At 39.0% G+C, this 27,717-nt stretch overlaps 4 protein-coding genes across 7 annotated transcripts; 2 read left to right on the plus strand and 2 right to left on the minus strand.

Moving 5' to 3' along the window:
• Nucleotides 1-4,422: 4,422 nt before the first annotated feature.
• On the plus strand, nt 4,423-10,075 carry LOC137945798 (beta-galactosidase 1-like). 2 transcript variants are annotated; one of them, XM_068791828.1, is made up of 19 exons: nt 4,423-4,814; nt 4,914-5,009; nt 5,104-5,216; nt 5,338-5,404; nt 5,528-5,620; nt 5,783-5,926; nt 6,547-6,635; nt 6,762-6,867; nt 6,983-7,070; nt 7,209-7,327; nt 7,409-7,570; nt 7,662-7,834; nt 7,920-8,029; nt 8,107-8,216; nt 8,341-8,451; nt 8,521-8,631; nt 8,747-8,952; nt 9,029-9,347; nt 9,424-10,075. In XM_068791828.1, the coding sequence occupies exons 1-19, from the start codon at nt 4,620-4,622 to the stop codon at nt 9,547-9,549; spliced, it is 2,538 nt and encodes an 845-aa protein (XP_068647929.1). In that variant the 5' UTR covers nt 4,423-4,619; the 3' UTR covers nt 9,550-10,075. The 2 variants fall into 2 exon arrangements, with proteins under 2 accessions (XP_068647929.1, XP_068647930.1); XM_068791829.1 differs by having other exon boundaries at nt 9,439-10,075.
• Nucleotides 10,076-11,523: 1,448 nt separating this feature from the next.
• On the plus strand, nt 11,524-14,686 carry LOC137946943 (probable ADP,ATP carrier protein At5g56450). Its single transcript, XM_068793231.1, has 2 exons — nt 11,524-12,008; nt 13,908-14,686. Exons 1-2 carry the CDS (start codon nt 11,688-11,690, stop codon nt 14,538-14,540), a joined length of 954 nt encoding a protein of 317 aa, XP_068649332.1. The 5' UTR covers nt 11,524-11,687; the 3' UTR covers nt 14,541-14,686.
• An 848-nt stretch (nt 14,687-15,534) lies between these two features.
• LOC137945881 (nucleosome assembly protein 1;2-like) lies at nt 15,535-19,543 on the minus strand. Of its 3 annotated transcripts, XM_068791952.1 has the most exons (13): nt 19,439-19,543; nt 19,267-19,335; nt 19,122-19,165; nt 18,927-19,022; nt 17,495-17,587; nt 17,315-17,402; nt 17,176-17,237; nt 16,896-17,080; nt 16,611-16,788; nt 16,479-16,522; nt 16,142-16,367; nt 16,032-16,049; nt 15,535-15,929 (listed from the first exon to the last, which is right to left on the minus strand). In XM_068791952.1, the coding sequence occupies exons 2-13, from the start codon at nt 19,316-19,318 to the stop codon at nt 15,870-15,872; spliced, it is 1,146 nt and encodes a 381-aa protein (XP_068648053.1). In that variant the 5' UTR covers nt 19,319-19,335; nt 19,439-19,543; the 3' UTR covers nt 15,535-15,869. The 3 variants fall into 3 exon arrangements, with proteins under 3 accessions (XP_068648053.1, XP_068648052.1, XP_068648054.1); XM_068791951.1 differs by having other exon boundaries at nt 19,267-19,543; XM_068791953.1 differs by lacking the exon at nt 16,032-16,049 and having other exon boundaries at nt 19,267-19,543.
• A 432-nt stretch (nt 19,544-19,975) lies between these two features.
• Nucleotides 19,976-27,429, minus strand: LOC137946250 (uncharacterized). The gene is made up of 6 exons (XM_068792473.1): nt 26,641-27,429; nt 21,103-21,155; nt 20,899-20,986; nt 20,683-20,781; nt 20,472-20,599; nt 19,976-20,385 (listed from the first exon to the last, which is right to left on the minus strand). Exons 1-6 carry the CDS (start codon nt 27,232-27,234, stop codon nt 20,349-20,351), a joined length of 999 nt encoding a protein of 332 aa, XP_068648574.1. The 5' UTR covers nt 27,235-27,429; the 3' UTR covers nt 19,976-20,348.
• Nucleotides 27,430-27,717: the final 288 nt, after the last annotated feature.

Consider the following 27,717-nt stretch of genomic DNA (forward strand, 5'->3'; position numbering starts at 1 on the left):
ACCTTCTGTTATGATATATGAGAATGGTAAGAAGAAGAAGAAGTGAATAAGCGAAGGAAAGAGGAAGAGAGTAGGGATTTTCCCTTAGTTTTCCTGTTTACCACAAACAATCAAAGCCTCGATTACAAGAGAGAAAAGAAGAGAGGTGAGATTAAATAGCAAACGTCCTGATCATTTATTTTCAGATATAAATACCAGAGCCCCCGGTTGTTCTATAGCAGGACCAATCACGTCATTCCTCAACAGATAGGCCGAACGCAACCCAAACCTCTCTCCACACAATCTCCTGTCACCAGACACTAACAGCTGAAAGGATTACGTAAAGCAGAAACGAAGCTACAGAGGTGAGATATGCATGGATATTATCAAAGGCTCCAGTTGCTTGAGCCACTTGATAACCTCTTCCTCTTTCATCACTCGTCAAGAACACTCACCAGCCATCCCCTTCCTCTCCCTTATCTTCTTCGTTCCATCCAACCGAGACTCCACGTTTTTCCACGTAGGAACGTGGCTCTGCACTTTGCTCGAAAGCCACCTGAGATGATGTGACACGCGTCAGGGCCCACCTGGGCTTGCTTGTGTGTCATCCTCATCCATGCGAGATCAACTTTGGAGCTTGATAAAGGAAGCAAAGGAAGGGAAAAATGGGGTGATTAGCTTCAGCAAGCCGTCCCTGGTGAGGAAGGACCCACTCTGTGGATCAATAATTTACTGCTTCTTCTTATCACTTGTTGAAAGGAAGAAGCTAAGAATTGTTCTTTGCTTGGGGATGAGACTGAGAGCAGGCCCATTTGACATGGGAATCTTGGTTTTGGTGTGGGGCCTTAGGGAATCAAGTTGCTGATGGTGATGGGGACTACATTGAGGTGGGCCCCTTCTTATCCACTAACAAAATGTCTGGAAAAGAATATTTGGTTATAAACATGAGGCCTAAGAAGATGGGAGCCATGAATTGAGGCTTAACTTTATCCATCTAAAAATATCCTAAATGAGGAAAAACACACATATACATATATATATTTTAATATATGAATACTTGAAATATAATAATATGACCGGTGAGTGACATTAATGAATACACGTCAGCTTCTAACTAATGTTCCCAAATTTCTTCTATCAAGCAAAGGATGTCATGTGTGGGGCCCTCTAAAGAAACCGACCTTATGTGTCTCTCTTATGGATCAGTTGAAACGTTCTCATCACATTATCATCTCCACTCCCAATTTCTTACGAAGACAGATTAGGTAAATTACAAATCAACGTTGCTTCATCTTGCATCCGCCAATCATTTTTGGTTCCAGACCCAAAAACCTGGGCCCACAGGAAGGGGCTACCAACCGGAAGGCCTCTTTTTCACCCCCACTCAGTCGAACCGTAATGATATTTCCAATAACGGTTTAAACGTTCTACGTTATTGGAAATATGATTGAGGTCATCATGTGGGGGGTGGGTAGGATGGTGGACCCGGAAATCGTAAAGAATAAGAGAAGGGAGATTGGGAGAAGGACGGCCGTCCAATCTATCCACGTGTCGCGTGAAGAATAAAGCCCATGCGTGAGCTTTAAACTCACGTAAATACTAAAAATCGTATTTTGCTATTAATAATCGATTTAATGGGGGTGGCAGAAGCTCAAGAATGTGGTCTCGTGAACCTAGCTAATCGCTCGTTGTCTAATTTGAGAAATTGCACGACTGAGATCAATTTATAGATAGACTCCGACATAGGATTTGGAAGGATCTGTTCTCCGTGCGAAGAAGTGGGAAAAGGGAGGCGGATTGGTCGCCGTGTGTGCTGGCGCTGTCTACCAACGAGTCATAGCCACCGCGTCCGCACTCCGCATGCATATTCTATTCTTTTAATTATAAAATTCGGGCGGCACGTGAAAATACCATTAATTCAAATTTGAAAGGTTAAGAGTCCAAAAATTACATCTCACCCCCACAACCCAACCACTATTATAGTAATCTTTGACTCATCATATTAAGTAGGACCCATGTCACATAATCAAATGTTACACTCCCTATAAGCATCTACTTACCCATAAAATTATTTAAATGTTTCATATATCTCAAAACTAAAAATGGATTAGGTTTTAAATTTTGGGTGATTTGATATGAACGCTAATTACGTGACGCCCCACCGATCGTAATCCCGACAAAGTGATACTCTCCTTTTTTATTTCTCTTTTATCAACCTCAAGCTTTCAGCCTAAAGCAAGCAAACCTTCTCTACAATGATGTTTATTGATGAAAGTGAAAGCTGTCTTTTTCTTAAACATATATTACTCTATGGATGCATAATCTTCAGATAATAGGTACCTAATCAACTTAAGTCACCTTCCTTATAATAGTTTAAGTCATGAATGAAAAGATGGAATCTCAGCACAGACGCATGAGTCCACCACTAGCACCAACTAAGGGGTCTCTATTCTTCAATAAAAGGGTATTTTAAGAGAAAAAAAACCCTCAACTTAGAATCAAAAGGGCAAATATGAATGATTGAGGACAGTTTATCTCACTTAGACCTGACCCATACCAAAATATGTAGTGAATAAATACCCCTTAATAATGGTCAGTAGCTATCGTTGCCCACCGATGTGCAACCTGCTCCTAATACTCAAAGACCGGGTTTTTTTAGTAATCGTTGTTATGGTTCAATAATCCTAATAAGCTGTAATATGAGAGCTTGAATATCGCTTTGTAGCATAATTATAAGGAGAAAAAGGAAGTGTTCCTTGCCGTGCATGGAAATAGCTGGTTTTAGCATTGGAGTGTCACTTAGGTCACCCACCCCTTACTGCCTTGCATTACACGCTACTTCTCCTTCTGTTACTTGGTTGCCTTCTGATTTTTATTTTTTTTTGGAAATTGAAGGAGGGACTTAGATATGTATTTTCTGATATATATTAATAATTTATGTATTTAATATCACATATATTTTTAACTAAGTCTATAAAAATATAGAGAATTGGAGTCATTCATTCATTTGAGTTTCGCCCTCAGAAACGACTCAATTTCACACTAACCAAGTATATAAACACTCCCGGTAATCTTAAAAGAAAACCGAATTTTGACTTGCCTTGCAATCGATGAATGAATAATAGCTTTGAGTTACTCAAAGGAAAAATGGGTTCGATGACACAACATAATTAAGTCCTAATCCTTGAATCGGCCCTATGAAAAAAGATTAAAGAAAGTATATTTTTCCTTTGTTTTTTAGCTTTTGTTCCAAATACACTCCATCTTTCACACTAAGCAAATAATTCCAAAAATAACATTTAATTAATATTTTCCAAATTAAAAAAATGAGTATTATGTTCTATTTCTTGTTCCCACTCATAATGTGTCACATATTTGCACCGAATTTCACCTAATTTTAGAAATATTAGATTGTTAAGTATTTGATTAGTTAGATGTGGACCAAACATTTTTTGAACCGCTACATTAATTATCCAACCATTCCACATAATCTTTATTCTCCGATTGACTTAGTGAAAGCATGGACAGAAAAGACTTTCCGGGAATCATAATTGCACGTTGGCTGGCATGCAATGCAATTGGACCCTGAATCGACCCGGCTATAATCCACCTTTGTCGGGAAAAACAATTCTTTTTGGAAAAATTCAAAATCCTAGATAGAGGGTAAACCTGGAAATATTTTCGGATATGTAAATTACTTATTCCACCTCTCGATGTGACAAATAACAAATCGCTCCCCAATTGAATTCAAAATTTCGGTGCCTGACGTGGACGGTGGACCCCGTTATGGAAGACAAAAAAAGGGTAAAGAACCGAGAGCCGACCCATTAATCGTCTAAAAGTTCCGGACTGCTCCGGACCCGATAAAATGATGTTTCGTGTGTCTGGCTTTATGTACGCGTTTCTGCGACCAATAAATGGACAGGGATCTTGGAATACGGAACGGTAACAGTGCTGTGGCTCCGTGACATGCTCCGGATCTCAAGACCCGAGAGCGTGAAAATATTTTTCTGTTGGGTACTGTTCTGTAATTAATTTGTTACCTTGTTTTGGCTTTCTGGATGTTGTTAAAAGAGTTTCAGACTGAGACGGAGAGGGAGACTGTAAGTAGAGTAGTTTTCTCATTTCTGACTTTTGTGGTCGCAGAGACACCTAACTGGGTGGTGGATTTATTAAAGAAATTTTGTAAGATTGTTTCGCCTCTGGGCATGGAAATGGAAATATGATTAATGCTGATGAAAGTATTGATTTTGTGGACGTCTTCAAGAAGAAAAAAATAAAATGGAAAAAGAAAAACGGGATGAGGATCCATGGAAGATGTATGGGTCATGGAGGGTGGGAATGTGGGTCCCAAGTACTCGCTTTCAGAGCTGCACACTCGGTGCATAAAAGCGGCTGCAAAGCTTGCTGCTTCATTGCAATTTGCTTCTTGCAAAGCAATAACGTCGCCTGCTCTCTTTGGTTGAGCTCTTTCTTTCTCTTTCTGCAAAATATTCCGAAAAGAAAAAAACTGACAACAGCTGTGTTGTTCTTTACTTTCTCTTTCTGCTTCTCCTTCGTGTATTCGCTCTTTCAAAGTTGAGACGCCTCTCTGGGAGGGAAAAGAGAGGGAAAAAGCGTCCTTGCTTTGAGAATCTACCATGGATTTTGCCGAGCCGGGCATGTGCGGTAGCAGGAGAAGCAGATTTCGACTTCTGTTGGGCATTTTGGTTCTGTGTTCTTATGTATGTCTGGTACAATGTTCTGTTACATACGACCGGAAGGCGGTAATCATCAATGGGCAGAGGAGGATTCTCATCTCTGGCTCAATCCATTACCCAAGAAGCACGCCCGAGGTACCGAATTTGCTGTTTGGTGAAATGTAGGTGATGGGTATCTCTGATTTTTTTAGAGCATCTCTGAGTTTACATATTTGTTCTTCAATGGGTTTGCAGATGTGGCCGGATCTTATTCAGAAGGCAAAAGATGGAGGTTTGGATGTTATCCAGACTTATGTTTTCTGGAATGGGCATGAGCCTTCGCCTGGCAACGTATGAAATCGAACTACTTTTTTTTTTTTTTTGGAAATTTTTTCCTTCTGTGTACTGGTTTTCTAATCCTTTTGGTTGTTTCTCCGTTTTGTAGTACTACTTTCAGGACAGATATGATTTGGTTAAATTCGTCAAGCTGGTTCATCAGGCTGGCCTTTATCTGCATCTTCGGATTGGGCCATATGTTTGTGCTGAATGGAACTTTGGGTAAGAAAAAAAAAATGAATTCATAATTGCTTTTACTCTGTTTTTGGCTTTTTTCTATGTTATTTTTTTCTAAAATAAATGCAGTTGATCTCTCATTACCTTGTTTTTTTTTTTTTTTCAGTGGATTCCCTGTCTGGCTGAAATATGTTCGTGGAATCAGCTTCAGAACTGACAATGGTCCTTTCAAGGTTCGTTTTCCTGACTCTTAGCGAGTTATTAGACCATATTCAGTGTTCTGAACTGAGCATCGATCTTCATATGGATGTTTCTCTATGACACGACTTGTTCTTGATGCTTGTGAACCCATGCAGTCTTACATGCAGCGATTCACAAAGAAAATTGTGGATATGATGAAGGCGGAAAGCTTGTTTGAGTCCCAGGGTGGGCCGATCATTCTCTCACAGGTACTCGCCCAACTAGTCTTCAGACTTCTTTTTAGCAAAAAATAAATAAATCTGCATCCGTTCTTTACGATCTAGGATTCTTTCCCGGTCACTTTCCGTGACCAGTGAACAAGTTCAATTCATGGAAAATTGATTGGACCTTCTGTCTTTGTACTTTTGCAGATTGAGAACGAATACGGACCTATGGAGTACGAGATAGGTGCTCCTGGTAAGACCTACACAGAGTGGGCAGCAAAAATGGCACTGGATCTCGGCACCGGAGTCCCATGGGTCATGTGCAAACAAGATGATGCTCCCGACCCAATTGTATTGGCCTCTACCATTCAATTTTTTTTGGCTTCTCGTTCTTTATTTACTGACCCAATTATCGGTTTTTTCTTTTCTATTCTCTTCTTTGCTTATTACTGTTTCTATAATCTCATTAGTGATTTCATAGTTTTTTTTTTTTTCTACATAGTGAGGTCCCAGTGAATAAATACCGAAGATTGCTGTCCCACCATTTCCCTTTTGTGCCTTTTTCGGTTGTATCCATGTGTTATGTTTTGCCCATACTAAAGTAGGTGTCCCCTCTTGGACCTTTGTCCACCAATAAAAAGCTCTAGGTAGATGTGAAGTCCCCAGTGTTAAGCAGTTTCCCAGCATGAAATAAATTCCATTTCTTTGTTTGTTATTTAAGGGAAAATAACAATTTTTCTTGGCCCGGTTGTTTTAAATTCCTTTTCTTTCGAGTGGTTATTAGAGTTTGTGCAAATTGCCGTTTCTAGGATTTTGTCAACTTTTGCTCTGGTTATACTGATTTTGATTTCGTCTAGTTCAAGCTTTTCAAAATATGAAATCAGTATCTGTGATTTCCCACATAGTAACTGTGTTCTGGAAATACTAGCTGTGTTTCAACAATTGTAACTTTTTCATTGATCTTTCCGTAGATTAACAGTTGCAATGGTTTCTACTGTGACTACTTCTCCCCGAACAAGGACTATAAGCCTAAGATGTGGACAGAAGCGTGGACTGCATGGTAGTTTTTCGTATTTGTTTAAGATTTCAGAAAAGAAAAGCTGTTACTATTCAACAGTGTGTTTTACTCAATGTTATTGTTACTGCTACTACTACTAATCATTTCAATATTTTTTGGTATTTGTAGGTTCACCAAATTTGGGGGTCCAGTTCCTCGGCGACCTGCCGAAGATTTGGCATTTTCAGTTGCAAGGTTTATTCAGAAAGGCGGGGCATTCATTAATTACTACATGGTTGGTCTTCAGACTTCTCTATTCAAAAGAAAACAGAATATATTGATTGTAGAATAGTAAATAATTTGTAAATGTGATCATGGATAGATGTCTGAATTTACTTCATGCATTCTAGTACCACGGTGGAACCAATTTTGGCCGAACTGCTGGTGGTCCTTTCATAGCCACAAGTTATGACTATGATGCTCCAATTGATGAATATGGTACGTCAGAACTTGGGTCTTTTCATTCGATGCTTAAGTGAAGGATAAGGGAACTTTAAACTTGCAACTTGTGATGTTATGTGAATATGTCTGAGTGAATAACTGACTATGTTTCGTTTTCCTCTTCTTCTCACGCAGGGCTACTGAGGCAACCCAAATGGGGCCATTTGAAAGATCTGCATAGAGCCATCAAAATGAGTGAGCCAGCTCTGGTTTCTAGTGATCCGGTTGTGACCCCACTGGGAAACTATCAAGAGGTTTGACACGCCAAAACATATGAATACTTTACCAAGATAAGTGTTGTTATGTGAAATTGATTCTCTTTTTTGGTTGTTCAGGCTCACGTCTTCAGGTCAAAATCTGCTTGTGCTGCTTTCCTTGCAAACTACAACTCAAAATCTTACGCAACAGTGTCCTTCCAAGGGGGGCGCTACAACCTTCCTCCTTGGTCTATCAGTATCCTTCCGGACTGCAAAACTACAGTTTTCAATACTGCAAGGGTGAGGAAGATTTATATGAATGGACCGTCTTTTTGTGCCTGTCTATTCAAATTTCATTTTAGTATTAATCTCTCTTCCAAGTTCTGTGCAGGTCGGCTCCCAGTCTTCAAATATGATTATGTCTCCCATAGGTGGAGGCTTTGCTTGGGAGTCCTATAATGAAGAGACTGCCTCTTACAGTGATGACTCTATCTCCACAGTCGGGTTATTGGAGCAGATAAATGTAACAAGAGATGCCACTGACTATTTGTGGTACATGACAGAGTAAGTGCCAAAATACCTTTACCAGCAAAGTAACCTGCTGTAAAGGATTTCTTAACTTGCATTAATTTTATCTTCTTTTCTTCAGTGTCAGAATTGACCAAGATGAAGAGTTCCTAAAGAATGGAAAGTATCCCTGGCTAACTGTAATGTCAGCAGGCCATGCTTTGCATGTTTTTATCAACGGTCAACTATCAGGTGGTTCCTAGCGCTTGTTGAAATATTCCAATTCATTTGCTCTGAACCTTCACTAACTACTGCATGTTGTCTGACAGGGACTGCTTATGGTAGTTTGGACAACCCCAAACTGACATTTTCCGGCAGTATAAAGCTTTGGAGTGGTATTAATAAGATTTCCCTTCTGAGCATAGCTGTTGGACTCCCGGTTAGTTCTTTTCCAAGGGAGATATTATTTACGTCAGTTTTTTTGTTTTTTGGAAATGATTTTTTTTATGTCTGTAATAAAAGATACTTTTGTTTCTCTAATAAACTTTCCTCGTCTAAACTAGAATGTTGGCCCACATTTTGAGACATGGAATGCTGGGGTGCTGGGTCCAGTCACATTGAATGGCCTCAACAAGGGCAGGAGAGATCTCTCGTGGCAGAAGTGGTCATACAAGGTTGGTTTCTTCCTGTCCTTCTGAATTTTATAATTTTATCATATCAATAATTTAGATTTGCGTGTGCAGGTTGGTTTGAAAGGGGAAGCATTACAACTCCATTCACTTACCGGAAGTTCCAGTGTTGAGTGGGTACAAGGATCGCTTGTAGCCCAAAGGCAACCTCTGACATGGTACAAGGTAAGGACTGCTTAAACATTTATTTCTTTGAGCCATTATATAGTCTAAATGAAATGATCAATCAGTTTTCATGCTAATCGACTGGACATGGCTTTCTAACTTATAATTTCTTCAGACTACTTTTAATGCGCCTGGAGGGCAGGATCCCTTGGCCTTGGATATGGGGAGCATGGGAAAAGGTCAGATATGGATCAATGGCCAGAGTATTGGGCGACACTGGCCAGCTTATAAAGCAGAGGGAAATTGTGGTGATTGTTATTACGCTGGGACATACAGTGAGAAAAAATGCCAAACTAACTGTGGAGAGCCCTCCCAGAGATGGTGAGTATGGTTGATTTCTTTGACAGACCATTAAACATCAGCTTTAATCACTGATGGCATTTGCTATTATTCTCAGGTATCATGTTCCTCGTTCCTGGTTGAAGCCTACTGGAAATCTATTGGTTTTATTTGAGGAGTTAGGAGGAAACCCACATGGTATTTCTTTGACAAGAAGAAAAGTTGGAAGCGTCTGTGCTGATATTTTTGAGTGGCAGCCGTCATTAACAAATTGGCGTATCAAAGGCTATGGGAGGCCTAAAGCCCATTTGTCATGTGACCCAGGACACAAGATATCATCCATCAAATTTGCTAGCTTTGGAACACCACAGGGTGTATGTGGGAACTACCAGGAAGGAAGTTGTCATGCCCACAAATCATGGGATGCCTTCGAAAAGGTATAGTCCAATGTTATCACCTTCTTAGATTTTCTTGACCTCTTTCTGATACTTCAAACATCTAATTTTAACACAGGAGAATCGTGTGCAGAGTTGTATTGGTCAGCAAGAATGCTCAGTAACCATAGCTCCTGAAGTTTTTGGAGGAGATCCATGTCCTAGTGTCATGAAAAAGGTTGCAGTTGAGCTCATCTGCAATTGATTGGCTAGTCACAAAAAAAAAAAATTAAACAAGGAAAATCCGTCCCGCTTACTTATGTGGTTTTTATATGGAGATTAAATGGAGGTCTTGGGTCATTTTATTTTACTCATCCAAGGTTCAAGTCGACTGAATTTTACACGGTGCTGAAGTTGTGCAAAGTGCGACACCAGCCACAAGCTATATTGGGTGGGATAGAGAAAGGAAGTTCAATGTACATATCTCTATCTATATATATTAGCCGCCTGTAAAATGCAGGTTATAAGTATAACTGAGAAAGAGTGTTTGGTTGGGGACATATGGCAGATAAGACTGTGGCCCCATTATATGAATATTATTTCATCTATTGGCAAGCTTTAGGCTTGCTAGGGATTGGTTTTCTTTTGTAAGCAACCCTTTTGGGCAAGCAATATGTTTCATTGCTTCTGTCCGACAAACAGTTGAAATATGATGTTTTGATCTTTTGTCATTGTTTTGTCATTGTAATGGTGAACAAGCTCAGTCAATAAAATTATGCTCAAAGAGGTGTTGGAACTATCAATTTTTTTTGCAATTTTTTGCAGTCCAGACATTTTTCACTTGTGCAATTGTGTGCTTGTCACTAAATGCATAGATCCACAGACTAGCATAAATGTGCAATTTCACCTTTAAACAGCTTATTCTGGCTCCCTTTCAAATATTTGTTTCTGGTGCTATTTAGTAGCCACAGACTTGAGAACAGACAAGCAGGTAACAGCAACTGCATTAATTCTGAAGTAACTATACTGGCTGGTGAAATATCTGGTGCAGTTTTACTCAAGTTTGGGCTTGCAGCCGGTGAAGCCAGTAATCCTGAAACTTCTCAAGATCCAGCTCTTGGTATTAATAGGTATGCTCAGGATGCTCTTACTTGATTTAGAAGTACAGTAATGACAAAGTGGTCACCTTTGGCTTAAGAACACCCCGTAGTACAGAAAATTTGCAACAGCAGTAAAGAGAAAAGCGCCCATAGATTCCTAGAAAGAAGTCTACAGAAGAAAACATTCTCATTTTGCCTCACAGCCCCAAAGTGCATTTTCTCAAACATATAAAAAATGGACCCCAAGATGCATTTTTTACTAATAGTATTATTGCAAGAGCCAAACATCTACCAGGTTTGATATTATTTCGATAACGAAGCAGAAGCTGCAAGTTCTTTTGGGACACTGTCAGTTCAGAATGGGCCCTTTCTGAAGTACTTTTAATGTTTAAAACAACAGGTTGCTTTGATCTTTATTGCTTCCTTCTTCAAGGTCCCTTTTAGCATTTTTATTCCATTTCAAACCTTGACACCCACTCAAACAGGTACTTCCACACTCTGCTACTGAAAAATCTGTCAGAGGGTGCCAAATGTTTTCTAAAACAGATAATATTATCTCACACAATTAGCTTTTGAGTACCAGTTTGGAATGACCCTTACCCAGAGATGAGTGCAAAATGTCAGTTATTTTTATAATTTAATTTGTGCTTATTAATTATATTAATAAAATATTTTAATATTTTTAACCATTTATCATACATAACCTAGGTATGCTTGTTTCTTACATTTAATTAAAAAAATTCCATTTAAGTATTTTTTTTTCATGCTCCCTATTCGGGCCCACAGTGACCCTTTATTCTCTGATTTCTTTTCCTTTTTCAAAAAAGCTACCAAATTCGTCCCCTTTCATCATCCACTCACCACATTCAAGGCGATAAGAATCCAAGCAAGCAATCGCTTTACTTCTTTACCATCAACTGAAGATTCAAGGGCCAAGATTCTCTCCACCACTTCCCTGGTCCACATATTTTGACCAAAAACCGCACAGAACTAACTCTATTTTGTCCATTATCCGAATAGCCAATAATTATAATGATTAATAACAGTTTAAAAGGAAAAATATATAAAGAGGAATGAAATGAACATGAAGCTTCGATCGTCGTCTCGCCTCCAAATCTTTGCGAGGAAAGAAACCGGGAAGCGTGCGACTGCAAGCAAGCCTTTGAGTCGGAGATGACTTTCTTTTCAATTTACAGATGAACTGAAGAAGAAACAGATTTCGAGAATTCAAGATATTGAGATTGGGAACTGTGGTGGTAGTGTGATACCCAGGTGGGAAGAAGCCTTACTTGTGCGGGAATAAATGAGAGAAGATGGCGGGGGAGAAGAGATGACGAGCAAGAAAACATGGTTGGCGAATTTCCATAGAGATCTTTTGGCCGGGGCGGTAATGGGTGGGTTGGTGCATACGATCGTGGCGCCAATAGAGCGGGCCAAACTGTTACTGCAGACCCAGGAGAGCAATATCGCCATCGTTGGCTCAGGCGGGCACCGGCGGTTTAAAGGAATGCTTGATTGCATTTTCAGGACTGTTAGAGAAGAGGGTATTCTGTCGTTGTGGAGGGGGAACGGTAGCAGCGTTCTTAGATATTATCCTTCTGTGGCGCTCAATTTCTCCCTCAAGGTATATCTCGGTTTTCTTCCCTTTGCACCAATATGATTCTTCTGAGATCGTCTGGGAATTTTCTTCTTTTTAATTGCTTTCTTTAAGTTTTACTCAATAACGACACCAATACGGTTCTTCTGAAGTCGTCTGGGATTTTTCGTTTTTTAGTTTTTATTCAAGAAAGAAGCCGGGTGTTGAATGTGTTTGTTTGTGCTTTCGATTCTTGGCCCGAGCAACCCAAAAGATTCAGCAGCTGGATATTCCCTTGCAGGGTTTGCCCAGTAATGAACAATGCCACCCTGCCGTTTTCTAGGCAAGAGAACACTGCATTCGAATACCAATTATGCCTTGAAAGTTAATAAGTGATCGATAGAAACACCAGTTATTTAGTACGCCAAGGAGGTTGATCATTGGCATATGTTTTGCAAACCGCCAAGACTATAAGCAATTCTTCTAGGAAGCGCCTGTCAAATAGCAAAAACCTTTCATGATCATGATTTAATTCGTGCAAGAAACGTGGAGGATTTGGCTCCATTAGATAGGGTTTTGGCTTCAAGAAAATTTCAACAGAATAAAGATGCAATCTTCAGGGGCAATATACCCCAGGTTAACTCTGCCGGGTGCATTTCTAGTGTCCACTCCAAAGACAACATCCTAATGTATGAAGCTTGGCCAAATCTTGAGATATACATATTTCTTAAGAAATACCAAGATCTTGAAATCTTTATAAAGAGTGGAAGCCTCTCCTATCACATGGGACTCTGAAAATGAACAGGGTACTTCCATGACCAGCAGCCGATACAGGAACTAGAGACTTTAGGAGACTACAATTGGACCCTTATATATGTTATGTCTGGCATTAAGATACAACTCTTTCTTTCAGAAGCAAATCATTCACTCCCTAAAAATCCACTTTATGCAATTCATGATAGAATACGCCTAGGGTTGTATAATATGTGCCTCATGATTCTTGTGTGAGTTTTTCTCCACTATTATAGATAACACTTCCTCCCTGTTGCACCCATTGCCAGGGCACCACCACTGGTTCCTCAAGTGGAATAACACCAAATGTTAACTATGGAATAGGTATTTGGGCTATCAAATTCTTAGACTCCAGAATCCAATGATTTTTATGTTCGCTCTATATTGCTATCTGATTTATCTTAGTTTCCATGTAAAGACAAAAGAAATTTGAGGATTTAAGAGAACAGTAGTGCTTTAGATTAGATGCCCATGGTTCCATAAGGATGTATCAGGCTTTTGATTTTGCCTCTCTTCGGTTATTTATCTCTATTTACAGATTCTTGGGTAAAAGCAACTTCTGTGTAATTATTTCACACTGTAAGAATTTGCCATAGCTCCTATGAGAATCCCTTCTATCTTCATATCTTTGTTGCCAACAAATCTTCTGAAGCCACAGGGTTTTGCATAGTATTGACAAATTCAGTGCTAGAATTCTGCAAGCTCATTTGATCTAGCACTGCATTTGCACACAGATATGGAACTTTTGATGGCTCTTTTTCCTGACTATCTAACATAATCTTGTTATTCAGTAGTCTACAAATACCTTACTTAACCTACTTTACTAGATTTTATTTTTCTTTAATCTTTAATTGGGGACAGAATATCTCAAATCTCTTTTTGGAGATGAAAAATTGGTTTTATGTCATTGTAGTTCCCTTTTCTCCTGAACTGCCAGTATGAGAAGAAGAACAGTTATGAATAAAAATGTTTTCATATCTGTTTGAACTTTGTCAAGCTGATCTTTAACTGATCTGAAAAGATGTCATGACTCACTAATTCATGTCATAATTTATGTTTACATGAAAATCTTCCATTTTCTTCTCCTGTATGTTTTATCCCTTTTGCACTCATTGTGGTGTGTGTTCTGACAAAATTTAATCTTGAAATGCACAGGACCTCTACAGAACCATGTTAAGGAGCGGTCAGTTTCAAGATAGTAATTTGATGTCGGGGCCCTTCACCAATTTTGTGGCAGGATCTGCAGCTGGTTGTACAACATTGATCATCATCTACCCACTTGATATCGCTCACACCCGCCTTGCTGCAGATATAGGCAAAACCGAAGTTCGCCAATTCCGGGGCATTGTTCACTTTCTCAACACGATTTACAAGAAAGATGGCATAACAGGTATCTACCGTGGTTTACCTGCCTCTCTCCATGGGATGGTTGTCCACCGAGGGCTGTATTTTGGTGGGTTTGACACTGCAAAAGAAATGATGTCTGAGGAGTCAAATCCTGATCTACCCCTGTGGAAACGTTGGGTGGTGGCTCAGGCAGTTACAACCTCGGCTGGACTTTTGTCCTATCCTTTGGACACTGTGAGGAGACGTATGATGATGCAGTCGGGTCTTGACAAACGAGTGTATGGAAGCACTTTAGAGTGCTGGAGGAAGATTTATAGGACAGAAGGAGTAGCTTCATTTTATCGCGGAGCAGTTTCTAACATGTTTAGGAGTACAGGAGCAGCTGCAATTTTAGTATTGTATGATGAGATAAAGAAGTTCATGAATTGGGGTGGTTTCTAACCAGATTTTGGATTGAGATGAGTTTCATTTTATGGCATATCACCAGGGTGTATGGTCAGTCTGATCGATATCAGTGATAAGACTTACACTGAATACACATGAGATGTGGTTGCCATCAAATATTATATATATTTTTTGAGGCTTCATTAGGTTGAGGAGCAAAAATTTTGTTGAAATTTGTTCTGTTTGTTTTGTACCCAGAAGTTAGCAACTGAAATGGAGCTGAGAAATGAAAAATTCTGGCCTAGATTCTGACTATTATGTTCGTAATTTCATGCCTTTTTTGTGTTTTTTAGACTAAATTACATGTATCATAGAGGTCTCGTTGGAAACTTTCTGAAAATAGAGATAGAAGAGGGGGGGGGGGGGGGGGGGAAAGAGAGGATGATGCGTTAGTCCCTTCCCCTTTCACGTACACAAAACATTAAAAGGACAAAGAAAAGATTTAAGACATAATCACTGACAATATTATTAAGCTGGCTAAAGTAGGTTAATTACTTGTTTTGTGAATAATCCTTGAAGGTTTTACATATTTTAGGACACTTACTACAACCATTTCAATATTTTAAGAGTTATTTTGGGGACTCTTTAATTGATCTTTACCTCTAAATAATTAGAAAAAAGAAATCAGGACTTTCAATTAAATTTGCTTCCAAAAGTATCATAGATATAGTCTGTGGTAAATTTTTATTTATATAAACTAATCAGGCTTATTTTAGTTCATGGACAGACAATATTAGATACCTGTTATTCTCATGGCTGCCTTGTTATTAAGTAAGGTCTGGCTTAAGCTTTTTATGATCAACCAAACATATCTTAAGCTGCTCTTTTCCTTCAGTCAGTTATCAGTGGTCAACAACCACACAGGTCCACATTGTTGGTAAACTGATTAGCCACAGAAATTCCTTGAATAATAATATGTATAATGTATATTTATACCTCCCCCAGCTACATATACGCATAAATAATGCTACATACTATCAGATAACTACACTGGACAAAGCAGAGAGCAATTTTAATATAAAACATGGACAGACAAGAGAGAGAATTCATGACCTTTTTCTTTTCAAAGAGAAACCACCTTCAAAAACTCTCCCAGAAACCATCTCTACGACCTCATACACCCATCTAACCAAAACCGAAATGAAAAAGACCACATCACAACTTACTAAGGATAAAAAATAAATCACAAAAACTCTAATCGTCCCACCCTCAATCCTGTTGATACTCAAATTGAGCCCCGAACAGGGCTAACGCAGGGCCACACACAGAAGCCTCCACACCATGCCCTCTTCACCACCACATGGACCATTGTCTCACTTTAATGCTCTACTGCTGCTTGCACTCTGGAGGCCTCTCTTGACCTTCCCCGTGGGGTACTCCGCTCTTCTGCAGGTTAGTTACATAAAACGAGGTGTACCAGTCAATATCAATTGTTGAGAAATTGGAAAAGAAAAAAAAAAAGAGTGACAGAGAGAGAGCGAGAGAGACCTTTCGTCCAGCAGATACCTGGAGACAAATTTGGCATATCATAGAAGATTAATCAGGATCCATCTACCAACAGCAGGAATTAATTTAAGCTAAAATTTAATTTACTTTACCTTCTTTGGCCTGTTCTTGGCAGCAGTGTCCTCTTCAACTTCATCATCCTCTTCTTCATCCTCATCTTCATCATCATCATCCTCCTCATCTTCGTCCTCATCTTCATCAACATCTTCATCGTCTTCATCCTCATCTCCCTCAATGTCATCAAACTCATCACTCTGTACAGCCTCTCCCGTAAACCATGAAACAGCATGTGGGATAATTTTGTCTCTGATGGTAGATCTGGAAACATAACAAAAGAAATTGAAAGTTGTAAAAAGAGTAAGTTCTCAAAAGAAACAAATAAAAAGAGATTGCATCAAAAGGAAGAAAAAGAAAAAAAGGAAACAGTACCCAATATCATAATCTTGCTCCATTTGATTCTGAAGCTGTTCAGCCTGTCAGGATAAGGGTGCAAAATACAATCAGGTAATCAAGAAAACAATTGTAAAAACTACAATACCATGCTGAAGGATGCCAACTTACAGTCTCTTCATCAATATCATCATCATCATCAGGGATTTGTGGAGGACTAAAGAAATTAAAGAAGCTTTCACATTTTTCCGTTTTCGTGATGGGTTTGGTGTTCTTTGATCCCTTTTTAGGCTTCTTCTTCAAGACCTTCTGTGTCAAGCTCTTCCCTGGAACCCACTGAATCTCTGTTCTGGAAGAAGCACAACAAACAAAATATGAGCTCAACATGTATGGCACAATAGGACACAAGCAAGAAAACTTGAATGCAACAAATAGTGGAGTAGAAAGCACAGTTACCCTGTTGCTTTCTCTAAAATAGGTTCATCCTCATCAATCATGTGATAAGTTTTGACCAAGACAGTGTTTGTAAAATATGGATTGGGATCAAAAAAGAACTCCAGCTTGAAGCCCTTGGGATTATCAATCCTCGACCACTTGATGTCTTTCAAATATTTAAGAGCCCCTTCATCACGTTCTTGAATCTGAACTTTGTCAAAAATAAAAACTCATTAGAAAATATAAACCATATTTCCATCATAACCCAGATTACTAAAATTGACATAGCGAACTGACTCACCTCCTCCGCAAGCACTTCATTAGTTTTCATTGCCGTAAGCCAGAAATTTGGAACACCTTTCTCTACAAAACAATGACAGTATAAGAATCTGTAAATACATAGTTATAAACAAATTAATCATCATAGGTCATAGTATCACCTTCAACTGCATTTTCCTCTCCAGAAGCTTCCTCAGTGGCTTCTGTAGATTCTTCAATTTCCACAACTGCATTTACAATCTCATACCTCTGTAAAATTTCCAAAGGAAGTGAGCCAAGTGATGGATATAACCATGATCAGGATCAAAGATATTGCATGCCCGTACAATATTAGTAACTACCTTTGTATATAATGGTTCATAAAGTTTCTGGTACTTGGCTTCAAGAGCTGCTCTCTCCTCAAAAAATTTTGTCTCAAGTTCATCATGTTGTTTCTGCAAATTGAAATTCATTTTTAACACACAAAAAAACTCAAATCATACCTAAAAATTGTTAAAACTACAGTATTTAAGTCTTCTTCTCTTCAATAATACCAGGATAAGAAATTGCAAAAGCAAGTTGAAAATGTGAAAACACCAAGCCTAGTACGTTTTCAATCACAGTAAAGAAAATGACAAGCAAAATCAATTCATGCAAAAGTAACCACGTGACTACACAAATATTATCAACATAAAAGGATAAGATCTTCCACTGAGACATCAGAGTGTGCTATTGTACAACTGAAGGCAGAGCAGTTACAAATAGATAAAGCCAAAAGAGATATAGAATGTTGTTTTAAGCACAAAAACCAACATATAGAACCAAAACATTAAAGATATTCACTCCTAAAAATACTAATACAGTGTGGCAGAAAAATTGAACCTGATAACCTACCAGAACCCAGACTACACTTCAAAAGAACTTTCTTAACTTAAATAAAAACTGAACAAAAAGAATTTTAAAAAGATCTTAATCCAAAATAACATCATAGGGATTAAGAGCTGACAATAATGGTAATCAAAAGATTATAAATTATGTTTAACTTCAGTCTAAAATTGGGCGAACATTAGAGCTCCAGCAAAATTTGCAACACAAGTCACAGGAATCATATATTAGCAAATAAAAAGATAGGGATTAAGAGCCTTCCAATTTTATCTAGAACAATCTTGCCTATTGGAGAGATAAGAACTGTCACCACAGGAGAATTTGATGGAAACAGCATCAAGAACAAGATCTATAAACCAATAAGAACTTCATATAAAGGTAAAACTTTGGTAGAACCAGAATGGTGATAGTATTGTCAAACAGGCAAAGAATCATTTAGAAACATATATCCACTGAATCATTGACGCACCCCTCTCATGAAAACACAAACCAATAAAAATCAGCGAAGGTTAGTAGTAACTCCACACAGCGCATTGCGGACAAGGCAAAATTGAACAAAAGGAAGTAGCTTGCTACTGAATATAATGTTTTCACGCAATTGGTTTTCCGTAACTAGATCCAAAGGAAACATTACAAAAAGCATGTGACGCAGCAACTCAAAGAAGACCAAAACAACAATTTACACAGAAACAATACTTCCAAGGATAATGTAAGCATCATTAAAACGGTATTTTGCATGTAAAGTGGTCCTGGTAAAGAACTAAGAAGCAGCATCAGCATCAATATCACAGCAATAATGAAACAAGTAAAAGGGAGACCTAGACAATTAAAAAGAAAACAAAACCGTCAAAATGCCATTCTTTATGCGCCTAATAATCAGAAACCCTAAAAAAGAGCAAGAACAGAAACCTGAATGTCACGAAGAACTTCAACACGCTTTCTGACTTTAGGGGTTAGGGTCTCGAGAACATCCGAGTGTTGTCCCGCAAGACGCTGTAGCTTATTCTGCGATTTAAATGAATAAGAAAAATCATATTTTCCGATAATAGAAAAATTCCCACAAGATATAGTAAAAAGAAGCAAGCAACAGACACTGAAACAAACCTTTAACGCATTGACGAGTCCTTCCCTGTCCTCGGCACTAAGACCTGCAACTCATTAGACGTAAAAGGAACCCCAAGTCACACACAGAACCACTAATAAACCCACAAAAGAAAGAACAACTAAAATGAGCAGACATCAATAGTACCAGCACCAAGATCAGACATGTCGAATTCGTTCCCTTGCTTATTGTTACTCATGGGGCTCCCAGTAACTACTGAGATAAGAGAAGAAAAGCCCAAAAAATCAAAACCCTAAGGCAGAGGAAGAGGAAGAGGAAAAGGAAAAGAAGGGATAGAGAGACGTGAGAGGCGACAGACAATTTTCGATGTGGCGAGAGAAGAGAGATGGCCGGAGGTGTTGGGTTTGTTAAATACCCGCCGGTTTCGAATCGCTTTGCTTGCAGGATGTGAGTCGTGGAACACCCCGACACGGGGCTTAGGGCTGGCTGGGGCTGGCTCAATAAATTACTTATTTGCCAGCGGCCCCAGCTTCAGTGCGTCGCACGAAACAGAATTATGACCATTTACTCAACCTCGTTTAGCCATCAATTATTTCTGTCTTCATCATAAATTTTAACTAATAGAAAACATTTTTTATTTAACTTATTAAAAATTATTTATGACCGATTTTCCTAACTTTAGAAAACCGCATTATATTATTTGTGCCGATACAATAAATAAATAATTATTAAATATTAAAAATAAGGTGGGATATTCCTGATCTTAGCCTATGGAATATACAGATTTTTCTGATACTTGAATCTTTCTGGGCACAAGCGATGGTTAAACTTCGTTTCACTTTTGTTTTGAACTTTTGATCGTCGATCTCGAATGTGTTGGAAATACTGAAGCAATATCCACTTTTCACAGATTATTGACTCTCTAAAAATCTGTTCTAGGTAGTGGCATCAATGACACTAAATGTTGAATGTTGTATACATTACAAACTCAGACGGCCAAAATTTCTTTAGAAAGTTTACAAATATAAACGGTTTCATACTGTACTCTCCTCCAGTGTTGAATCACAACCGACGCCAATGTTATGAAATTTTTAACTCTTTCAAATCCTCCATTTTATGTCAGTTTACTTCCAAGCATCCAACTACGCCGTAAATATGATGGATGGCCTCAAAAGATGCCAGCGCAGCTCAAAAACCATCCTGAAGCAATAGCACAACCAGGATTGCTGGATGACTACACCAATTAGAGCTTTTAGATATGAGTCTTGTCAGTACGTGAAAGACTTCAGTTTCCCATTTTTGTGCCTGCAAAGAAGAAGTATCAAGACCACACCCAACAGTGACCCAGAGATAGATAATGGGTAATTTAGCATTCTATAAGCTGGACCTACCAAAATGAATCTTTTTTCTCTTGGGCAAGTAACTCCTCAAAAGAGATATCAGAAACCTCCGCCTCAGTATTTTCTACTGCCTGGTTAGAATTAGCTTGTAACTCCACGCAAGAAGCAACTTCAAGCATCTGAAAGAGATACATGAAATCAGTTTCTCTTTGTGTACAGTATTGGACATAAATAGGAAAAATATGAATAGTGGACTCAGGACCTTCTTATACGCAGGTGAGAGCTTCAGTTGCTCTTGCAATCGGTTATAAACAAGTGTATCCTCCTCTAATCTTTTCTGTTCTGCTTCTAGCTTATAAATCTGTAGATAGTAACAGAGGAAACTCTATCTCAGAACGCACCTTTAATCAAGTTCTTTTCTTTTTCACTCTTAGATGGGGACAAACAAGTGTTGCTGCATTGAGGTGATGATACAAACCTGTTGGCAAAGGCGATCAAAAGATGACCTGTCTGCCTTGAAAAGCAGTGCCTTTGTTATTGTAAACTTCCGCTGGATGAGCTCAGATCTGCATGAAAAATCCAAAGATTTGTTAAGAGCATCATAGAATGAAGCAAATTGAGTGATTAGCACAAACACAAAATAGCAAGCACACCACATAAAAAATGAATTAATTGTACATACTTATGTTGTAACTCACTCCTTGTCTCAATCAGGCAATTTGCAAACTGCCCAACCTGCACCATCAGCAGCAGAAGACCGACTTTAGTTCAGTAGTGAACACTAAGACTACCAGGTAAACTCTGCTAAAAGTGGTAATTTGAAAAATAGATAATAATTGTATTAAGGTAGATATCTATGAAGTGCTGTTCAAAAGAAAAAAGAAAAAAAAAACTCAGTTCTCAACATTGACAGAAGTGAAGAAAATCTGTTGGTATCATAAGAAATTATATACTCTATGACTATCATAGTATAATTGCTCAAATGGTATAGTTGGGTTGAAGTCCATCCCAAAATGACTAACCAAAGATAGAATTCCTTTTCTTAACTAATAACTATAGGATTTGTCCTGACCTTAACCTCTATGGGATTATTCTCAATAACACTCTCCCTAACGTCCAAACCCAAACAAACATACAACAAACCTAATATTTAAAAAAACATAATGGGGGATAAACTAAACAAGGAATGAACTAGGCCCACCATAACAGATGTTAATAACCACAGAATTGTTCCTAACTTAACCTATGTGAGACAATTCCCAATAACTTGATAAATGATTAGCATCTCCACAAGTATGCATTTGTAAGAATCTCTAGTCCCAGCTACATTATAAAGAAAAACTAACAGTTCATGAGTAAAGATCTTCCAGAGGTCCTAGACCACAGGGAAGCAAAAGAAGTTATTTTTGTAATACTTCAGGCAAAAAGTTTCTTGGCAAGAATTATGACAAAAATGTCTTTCACTTCATATTTTTAGCATTTTCTTAAAAAATATTCGCACTAAATGAGTATTCTTGGAAAACCTAAGACTTAAGCTTTCAAATCCGATGAATAATTCATTATGGTAAAATAAGGAAATTACAAACTCCACCTTTACCACAAGAGTTGTCACTGGGCCATGTGTGAACTCTGATTTCAGTCCTTTCATCTCATTTTTCAATCCCAAGACCTCCTTCTCTACTAATTCCATTCTCCTGTCCATTTTCAACTTCACCATGCCCGGGTTTGGCCAGCTCTAATACCATATGATGGAACCCAACTGAGGGAAGAAACATACCTGCTAGATTTGAAGGGTCTAGGTCCTCCCAATTCCAGAATTCCCCCCCCCTTTCATCTCCCTTTTCCTTATTCCGTTGCTACTGGTACCATGCTCAACAAACTGTCCTTGGAAAGACAGTCCTGCTGGAGTTCAGCGGTCCTGCATCTGTGGGACCCCCCCCCCCCCCCCCCGGCGCTCCTCTTTCCTTTCAGGAAGGAAACTGAGAGATAATGGTGTCATATGATTCCCAAATTGCTTCAAAGTCAGGGAGGTCTTGCCATAGGATCAGCACCTCGGGTGGATGCCCAGGAAGATGGTGGGTGTCATGTACCATGGCTGGGTGGACTGAAAAGGTGAGATCATCAGTGAGGAAGTAACGGTTGAGATTTACGTGGGTGGGGGATGACTTTCTTGAGTTGGCTGACATGGAACACCAGGTGAATTTTGGCATAGGTGGGGCGGTCTAATTTGTAGGTGACAGGACCTAATTTTTCCAGCACCTATTAGGGACCATAGTAACATGGACTGAGCTTCTCGTTGGGCTTAGATGCCAAGGATTTGAGGCAGTACAGCTATAATTTCAGGTAAACGAAATTGCCCTCCTGAAAGTGGATCTCACGGCGGTGACAGTCCTCATCCAATTTCATTCTGTTTTGGGCCTTGGAGAGGTTGTCTTTAAGTTCCTGTAGAATGGCATCACATTCATACAGCTGCGGGTTGACTTCCTGGACTGGTGAGGAAGTGGATGGGAGCTTGAGAATGGATGGGGGGGTCCCTTCCATAGAGGGCCTTAAAGGGTGTCATTGCAGCCGCCCGATGGTATGTAGTATTATACCAGAATTCTGCCCATGGGACCTATTTGGGCCAAGACTTCAGATGATCTTCCACAAAGCATTGAAGGTAAGTTGCTAAGAATCGGTTGACCACCTCAGTTTGGCCATCCATCTATGAGCGGTATGCTGAGCTCATACGGAGTTCTGTGCCGGAGAGTGAAAATAGAGTGAAAAGACTACCGCGCCGACGGCTCTGTTGGCCGATGATTCTCCAATCGGCAACTTCCCTTTCTCATTCCCCATCTTCTCTGTTCGGAATTCTAATAGGAGCTCCCATATAGCTCCGATGTCTGATCTCAATTCTTTCATCTCATTTTTCAGTCCCGAGACCTCCTTCTCTACTAATTCCATTCTCTCGTCCATTTTCAACTTCACCATGCCCAGGTTCGACCAGCTCTGATACCAGGTGATGTCGCCCAACCGAGGGAGAAACATACCTACTAGACTTCAAGGGTCTAGGTCCTCCCAATTCCAGAATTCTGTTATGCCCCACTCCTTTCGTTCCCCTCTTCCTTATTCCGTTGCTGCTAATACCATGCTCAACGAACTGTCCTTGAAAGGACAGTGTTGCTGGAGTTCAGTGGTCCCCCATCTGTGGGACACGAGGCCTTTCCTATGCTCACTTTTGGGCCGTTGATTTCCATCTTACCCCTTCTTGTATAAACCTGAGTTACCAAGGGTCTATAATAAAAAATTTTCAGCAGCAACTGGATTTGCACTATATCTTTATTCTAGTTATCTAATAGTTAAGTAACGTAAGTGGAGCAGGGTCTAAAGAAAACACTGTTTCTGCAATATACCCCTAAGATTGACATCTTTGGAAGGTTTTCCGGATTTGCTGGATGTATTAAACGATGATTTTAAAAAATCTGACAAAGCGGAGATGCCACTGTAGGCTAGATTCAGATACATTTTACATTTCCTGGTTTCTTTTCTTCTTATAAAAAAAAGGCGTCACACTTTTGCACCGAATTACATCACATTCACATAAAACATACAAACTGCACGCATAACCTATCTTGAGTACATATTTACAGCCTACCCCTTTCTTCAACTAAAAATGTTCACAGGGATAGTACCTCTCTTCATCTAAACTTAATTTTCACCATAAAAAATAAAATTTGGATTGACATGTAACCTATAAGCCATTGAGTTCTCAAATTCCTACTAACAAGGTTCGAAAGACTAATTTGTCTAAAATAAAAAAAATCAAACACTAGTCACTAGCCACTTGCAGCTAAACAGTCACTTGCCACATACTATATGATCTTGTAAGTGACTTGTGATATTTTGTTGTGGTTGTTTGCCATCCACAGTTCACCAGTCACTTGCCAAATACCATATGATCTCGTGACTTTTGATGTTTACCAGTGGTTGTGGAATTTTTACAATCATCTCCAAAAATGTCTTCTTGTGGTTATGCAGATTGGAAAAGTTTAAAGTGTTCCAGTTACGTATAATAAAATGCTGTTTAATCAGTTCATTGCAACCCCTCCCCCCCTATTTACTGGAAATCAAACTGAATAACAAGAAAGGACTACATGATGATGTAAACATAAGTAAGACTTCTCATGTAGCACCAATGATGGAAGCTCTCGGATATTGAAGGCAACGGACATGTTCAGATAGTGAAGTTCCAGAGGGAGACAATACAATAGAAGTTAAGAATTTTCCTTTTTTACACACATAAATGGACTTGAAGAGAGAGAGAGAGTTTTGTAGGACATTGATACTTCAGGATCTCTCCATAACCACTTCAGTAGTAAATACCTGTGGACAAGCTTCAGAATTTCTGGCCTCTTGAGACTGTTAGACTAAGGTCTAGCACCAAAGTTTATGATGCTTGCTGGCTAAAGGTAAGAAGCTTAGAACACCAGCAGCGACATCCAAAACTCAATTGAAATGAAAGACAAAAACAAGACCATTTTCTAAAAGCACTCAAGAGGAGGATGTGACAAATGAGCATGTGTAGAGTAGGACAAACTACAACTTTATAAGAGAACTAGGTTCCAGAAGCCCACACTTCTTCCATGAGATAACTGAAGATTGAGTAGCCAATTGTAAGATATCTGTGCCTCCTAACATATTGGTAGCTTTAATGTAACTGAATTTTGCAAGGCATAGCCTCTTACCAAGATTAGTAACTTGGACCAGTTGATCAAACTTGACAAGATTTTGAACTTCAAGTATATTGATAATTGTGGTTTTGACAAAATAAACATGTCATAACCTCTTAAGCTCATCCCCAGCTAGCGAGTAGTGGTAGCTACATGGAGATTTGTAAAGTAGATGGACAATCCTGTGCATTTGCAAACTGAATTTTCAGGACTTCTCAAAATGAAATGTGACCAATTAAAATTACCCATTTGCAAATTTCGTGGACTTACAAGATGTCATATTACAAGTTTCTAAGAGAATGAACTTTATGATCATTGGCACATGAAAACTATATTTAAGAACACTCTCACAAATATCCCACTTGAGAAACCATGATGCTCTTGGTTACTGTGAAGTTGGGTCCAAGGCCTATCCCAAAATGACTAACCAACTTAGGAAACCTCTTTCCCAACTAATAGACTCAAGATCTTTATACTCACTAATCCATGTGGGATTATTCCTTAACATTTTTCCTCAAGTGTAGGCCTTCTTTTGTGGCTCTACAAGTGGATAATTTTTAGGTATAGGCCTACATATGAGTACCCGCTCTGATACCATGTGAAGTTGGGTCCAAGGCTCATCCCAAAATGAGTAGCCAACCTCTTTCCCAACTAATAAACTCAAGATCTTTGTACTCACTAATCCATGTATGACTATTCCTTAACATTCCCCCTCACGTGTAGGCCCTCTTTTGTGGCTTTACAAGTGGATAATTTTTAGATGTAGGCCTACATATGAATACTCGCTCTAATACCATGTGAAATTGGGTCCAAGGCCCATCCCAAAATGACTAACCAACTTAGGAAACCTTTTTCCCAACTAATAAACTCAAGATCTTTGTACTCACTAATCCATGTAGGACTATTCCTTAACAGTGAAAACTTGAGAAACAGTTTTTGTTTTTTACCTTTTCTGAGTGGCATAAACTTTGTGCTTTTAGGCTTTCTCATTGTCATCAATATTATCAAAAGCACATAAAAAATTTACAAAGCATCCAGCATTCACCCGATTTACAGGGAAGTTGTTTCTGAAATAGGTAATAGTCTGTGCAGCCACATGAAACTTCATTACTTTTAATTTATAAAAAGCAGCTATTTCATTTTATTTTTCCTTTGTTTTATCTGGATGCCATGCAATTTTGATCTTAAAGCAATTATTACTTTTTAATTCAACCATGTCTGAAGAGAGTGATACTGAATGCAACTTTTTGAAGAAAACAAGATTCCAAAAACTAGCCCACAGCAAGAAGCCAACAGGAAACTTTTTTAGAAAAGTAAAGAAATTATCTTTTGAATAAAATTGCATTAACTAGTATGTCTTAGAAGTCATTTTGTCAATTCTAAAAAGCAGTTGTTTAAGAGAACAACAAGACGAATATGACCACCAAAATCCTACCCCCTAGTCATAAAGAGAAGTCATCAAACTAAGAACCAAGCGACGACACGGTTAACAAGAAAAGAAGAAAAAATACCTGCACCATCGTCAAAGCCTTGGCGTCATTCGACTTGACCAGCTGATCATAATGCTGTTTAATCTTCCTCTGAGTCACACTCGAAGAAGACGTGAAAGGATACAGACAATCTATATTCTCCTTGCCAGCAGGCTGCTCCGCCTCCATCTGACTCTCCTCATGGGACCTAGAACCGTGCCGTTTCTTCTTCCCCCTCTTCTTCTTTCTCTTCCCCTTCAATTCTTCACTCCTTTCACAATCCTCTCCAGCCTCGAATTCCGACCCATTCAAGCAATCACAGTTATCAACCCCACCATCAGGGGTGCCATCAATCACAGCCTGCGAAGACGGACGAAATTCGGAACCAAAAGAATGATCGGAAGTGAGAATCTCTACAATTAAGGGTTGATTTTTGCTTTGATGGGCGTTCTCGGCAGCTCTAGACAAAACAAACTTCAGAACAGCAGCGGGGTTTTGGGCTTTCTTTTGCTTATTATACAAGGAAATGAACAGAAGCAAGAGAGAAAATGCAAGGAAAAACAACGCAAAAACTGTGATTTCCATAGGACAGAAAGAAATCAGTGTGTGCGAGAAAAATAAGGAGGAAACCGCCATGAGAGCTTGTCATCAAGAAGCTGAAAAAAAATCAAAGAAGAAAAAAGAACTCGAGGAAGAGATTCTGTCCCGTCTGAGAAACAAAAAAAGTCGGTGCTCGGACTATGAGAGGCGTGCACTTTCCCTCATTCGCCTTTTCTGAACAGTTGTGAATACGCGTAAGAGGAGGAGATACTCTGAGAAGCTTGAAATCGAAGTGGAATGGACCGTCTTAAGCTATTGGGAGTCCTTTTTCTGGTATTTCTCTTCCTTGGGTGTTTTTTTCTGCTGATAAGCTCGTTTTTGCTTCCTAGATTAGGAATCACAAGCAGTGTGATAGAGATTTGAGAATCTCCGGGTTTGGCATTTTTTGAATTAAAAAATCATTTTTCCTAACCTCATCGATAAGTTTAGGTGGTATGACTTCTCCACCGTACACGTGGCTTAATGATAACGAGAATTCTTTATGTCTACTTTAACTAATACACTGACTATTATGTAAAA

Source organism: Aristolochia californica, unplaced genomic scaffold, assembly GCF_029961685.1.
Source record: "Aristolochia californica isolate CCGP_79_NKW_82.1479 unplaced genomic scaffold, dmAriCali1.0.hap1 SCAF_12, whole genome shotgun sequence".
NCBI lineage: Eukaryota > Viridiplantae > Streptophyta > Magnoliopsida > Piperales > Aristolochiaceae > Aristolochia > Aristolochia californica.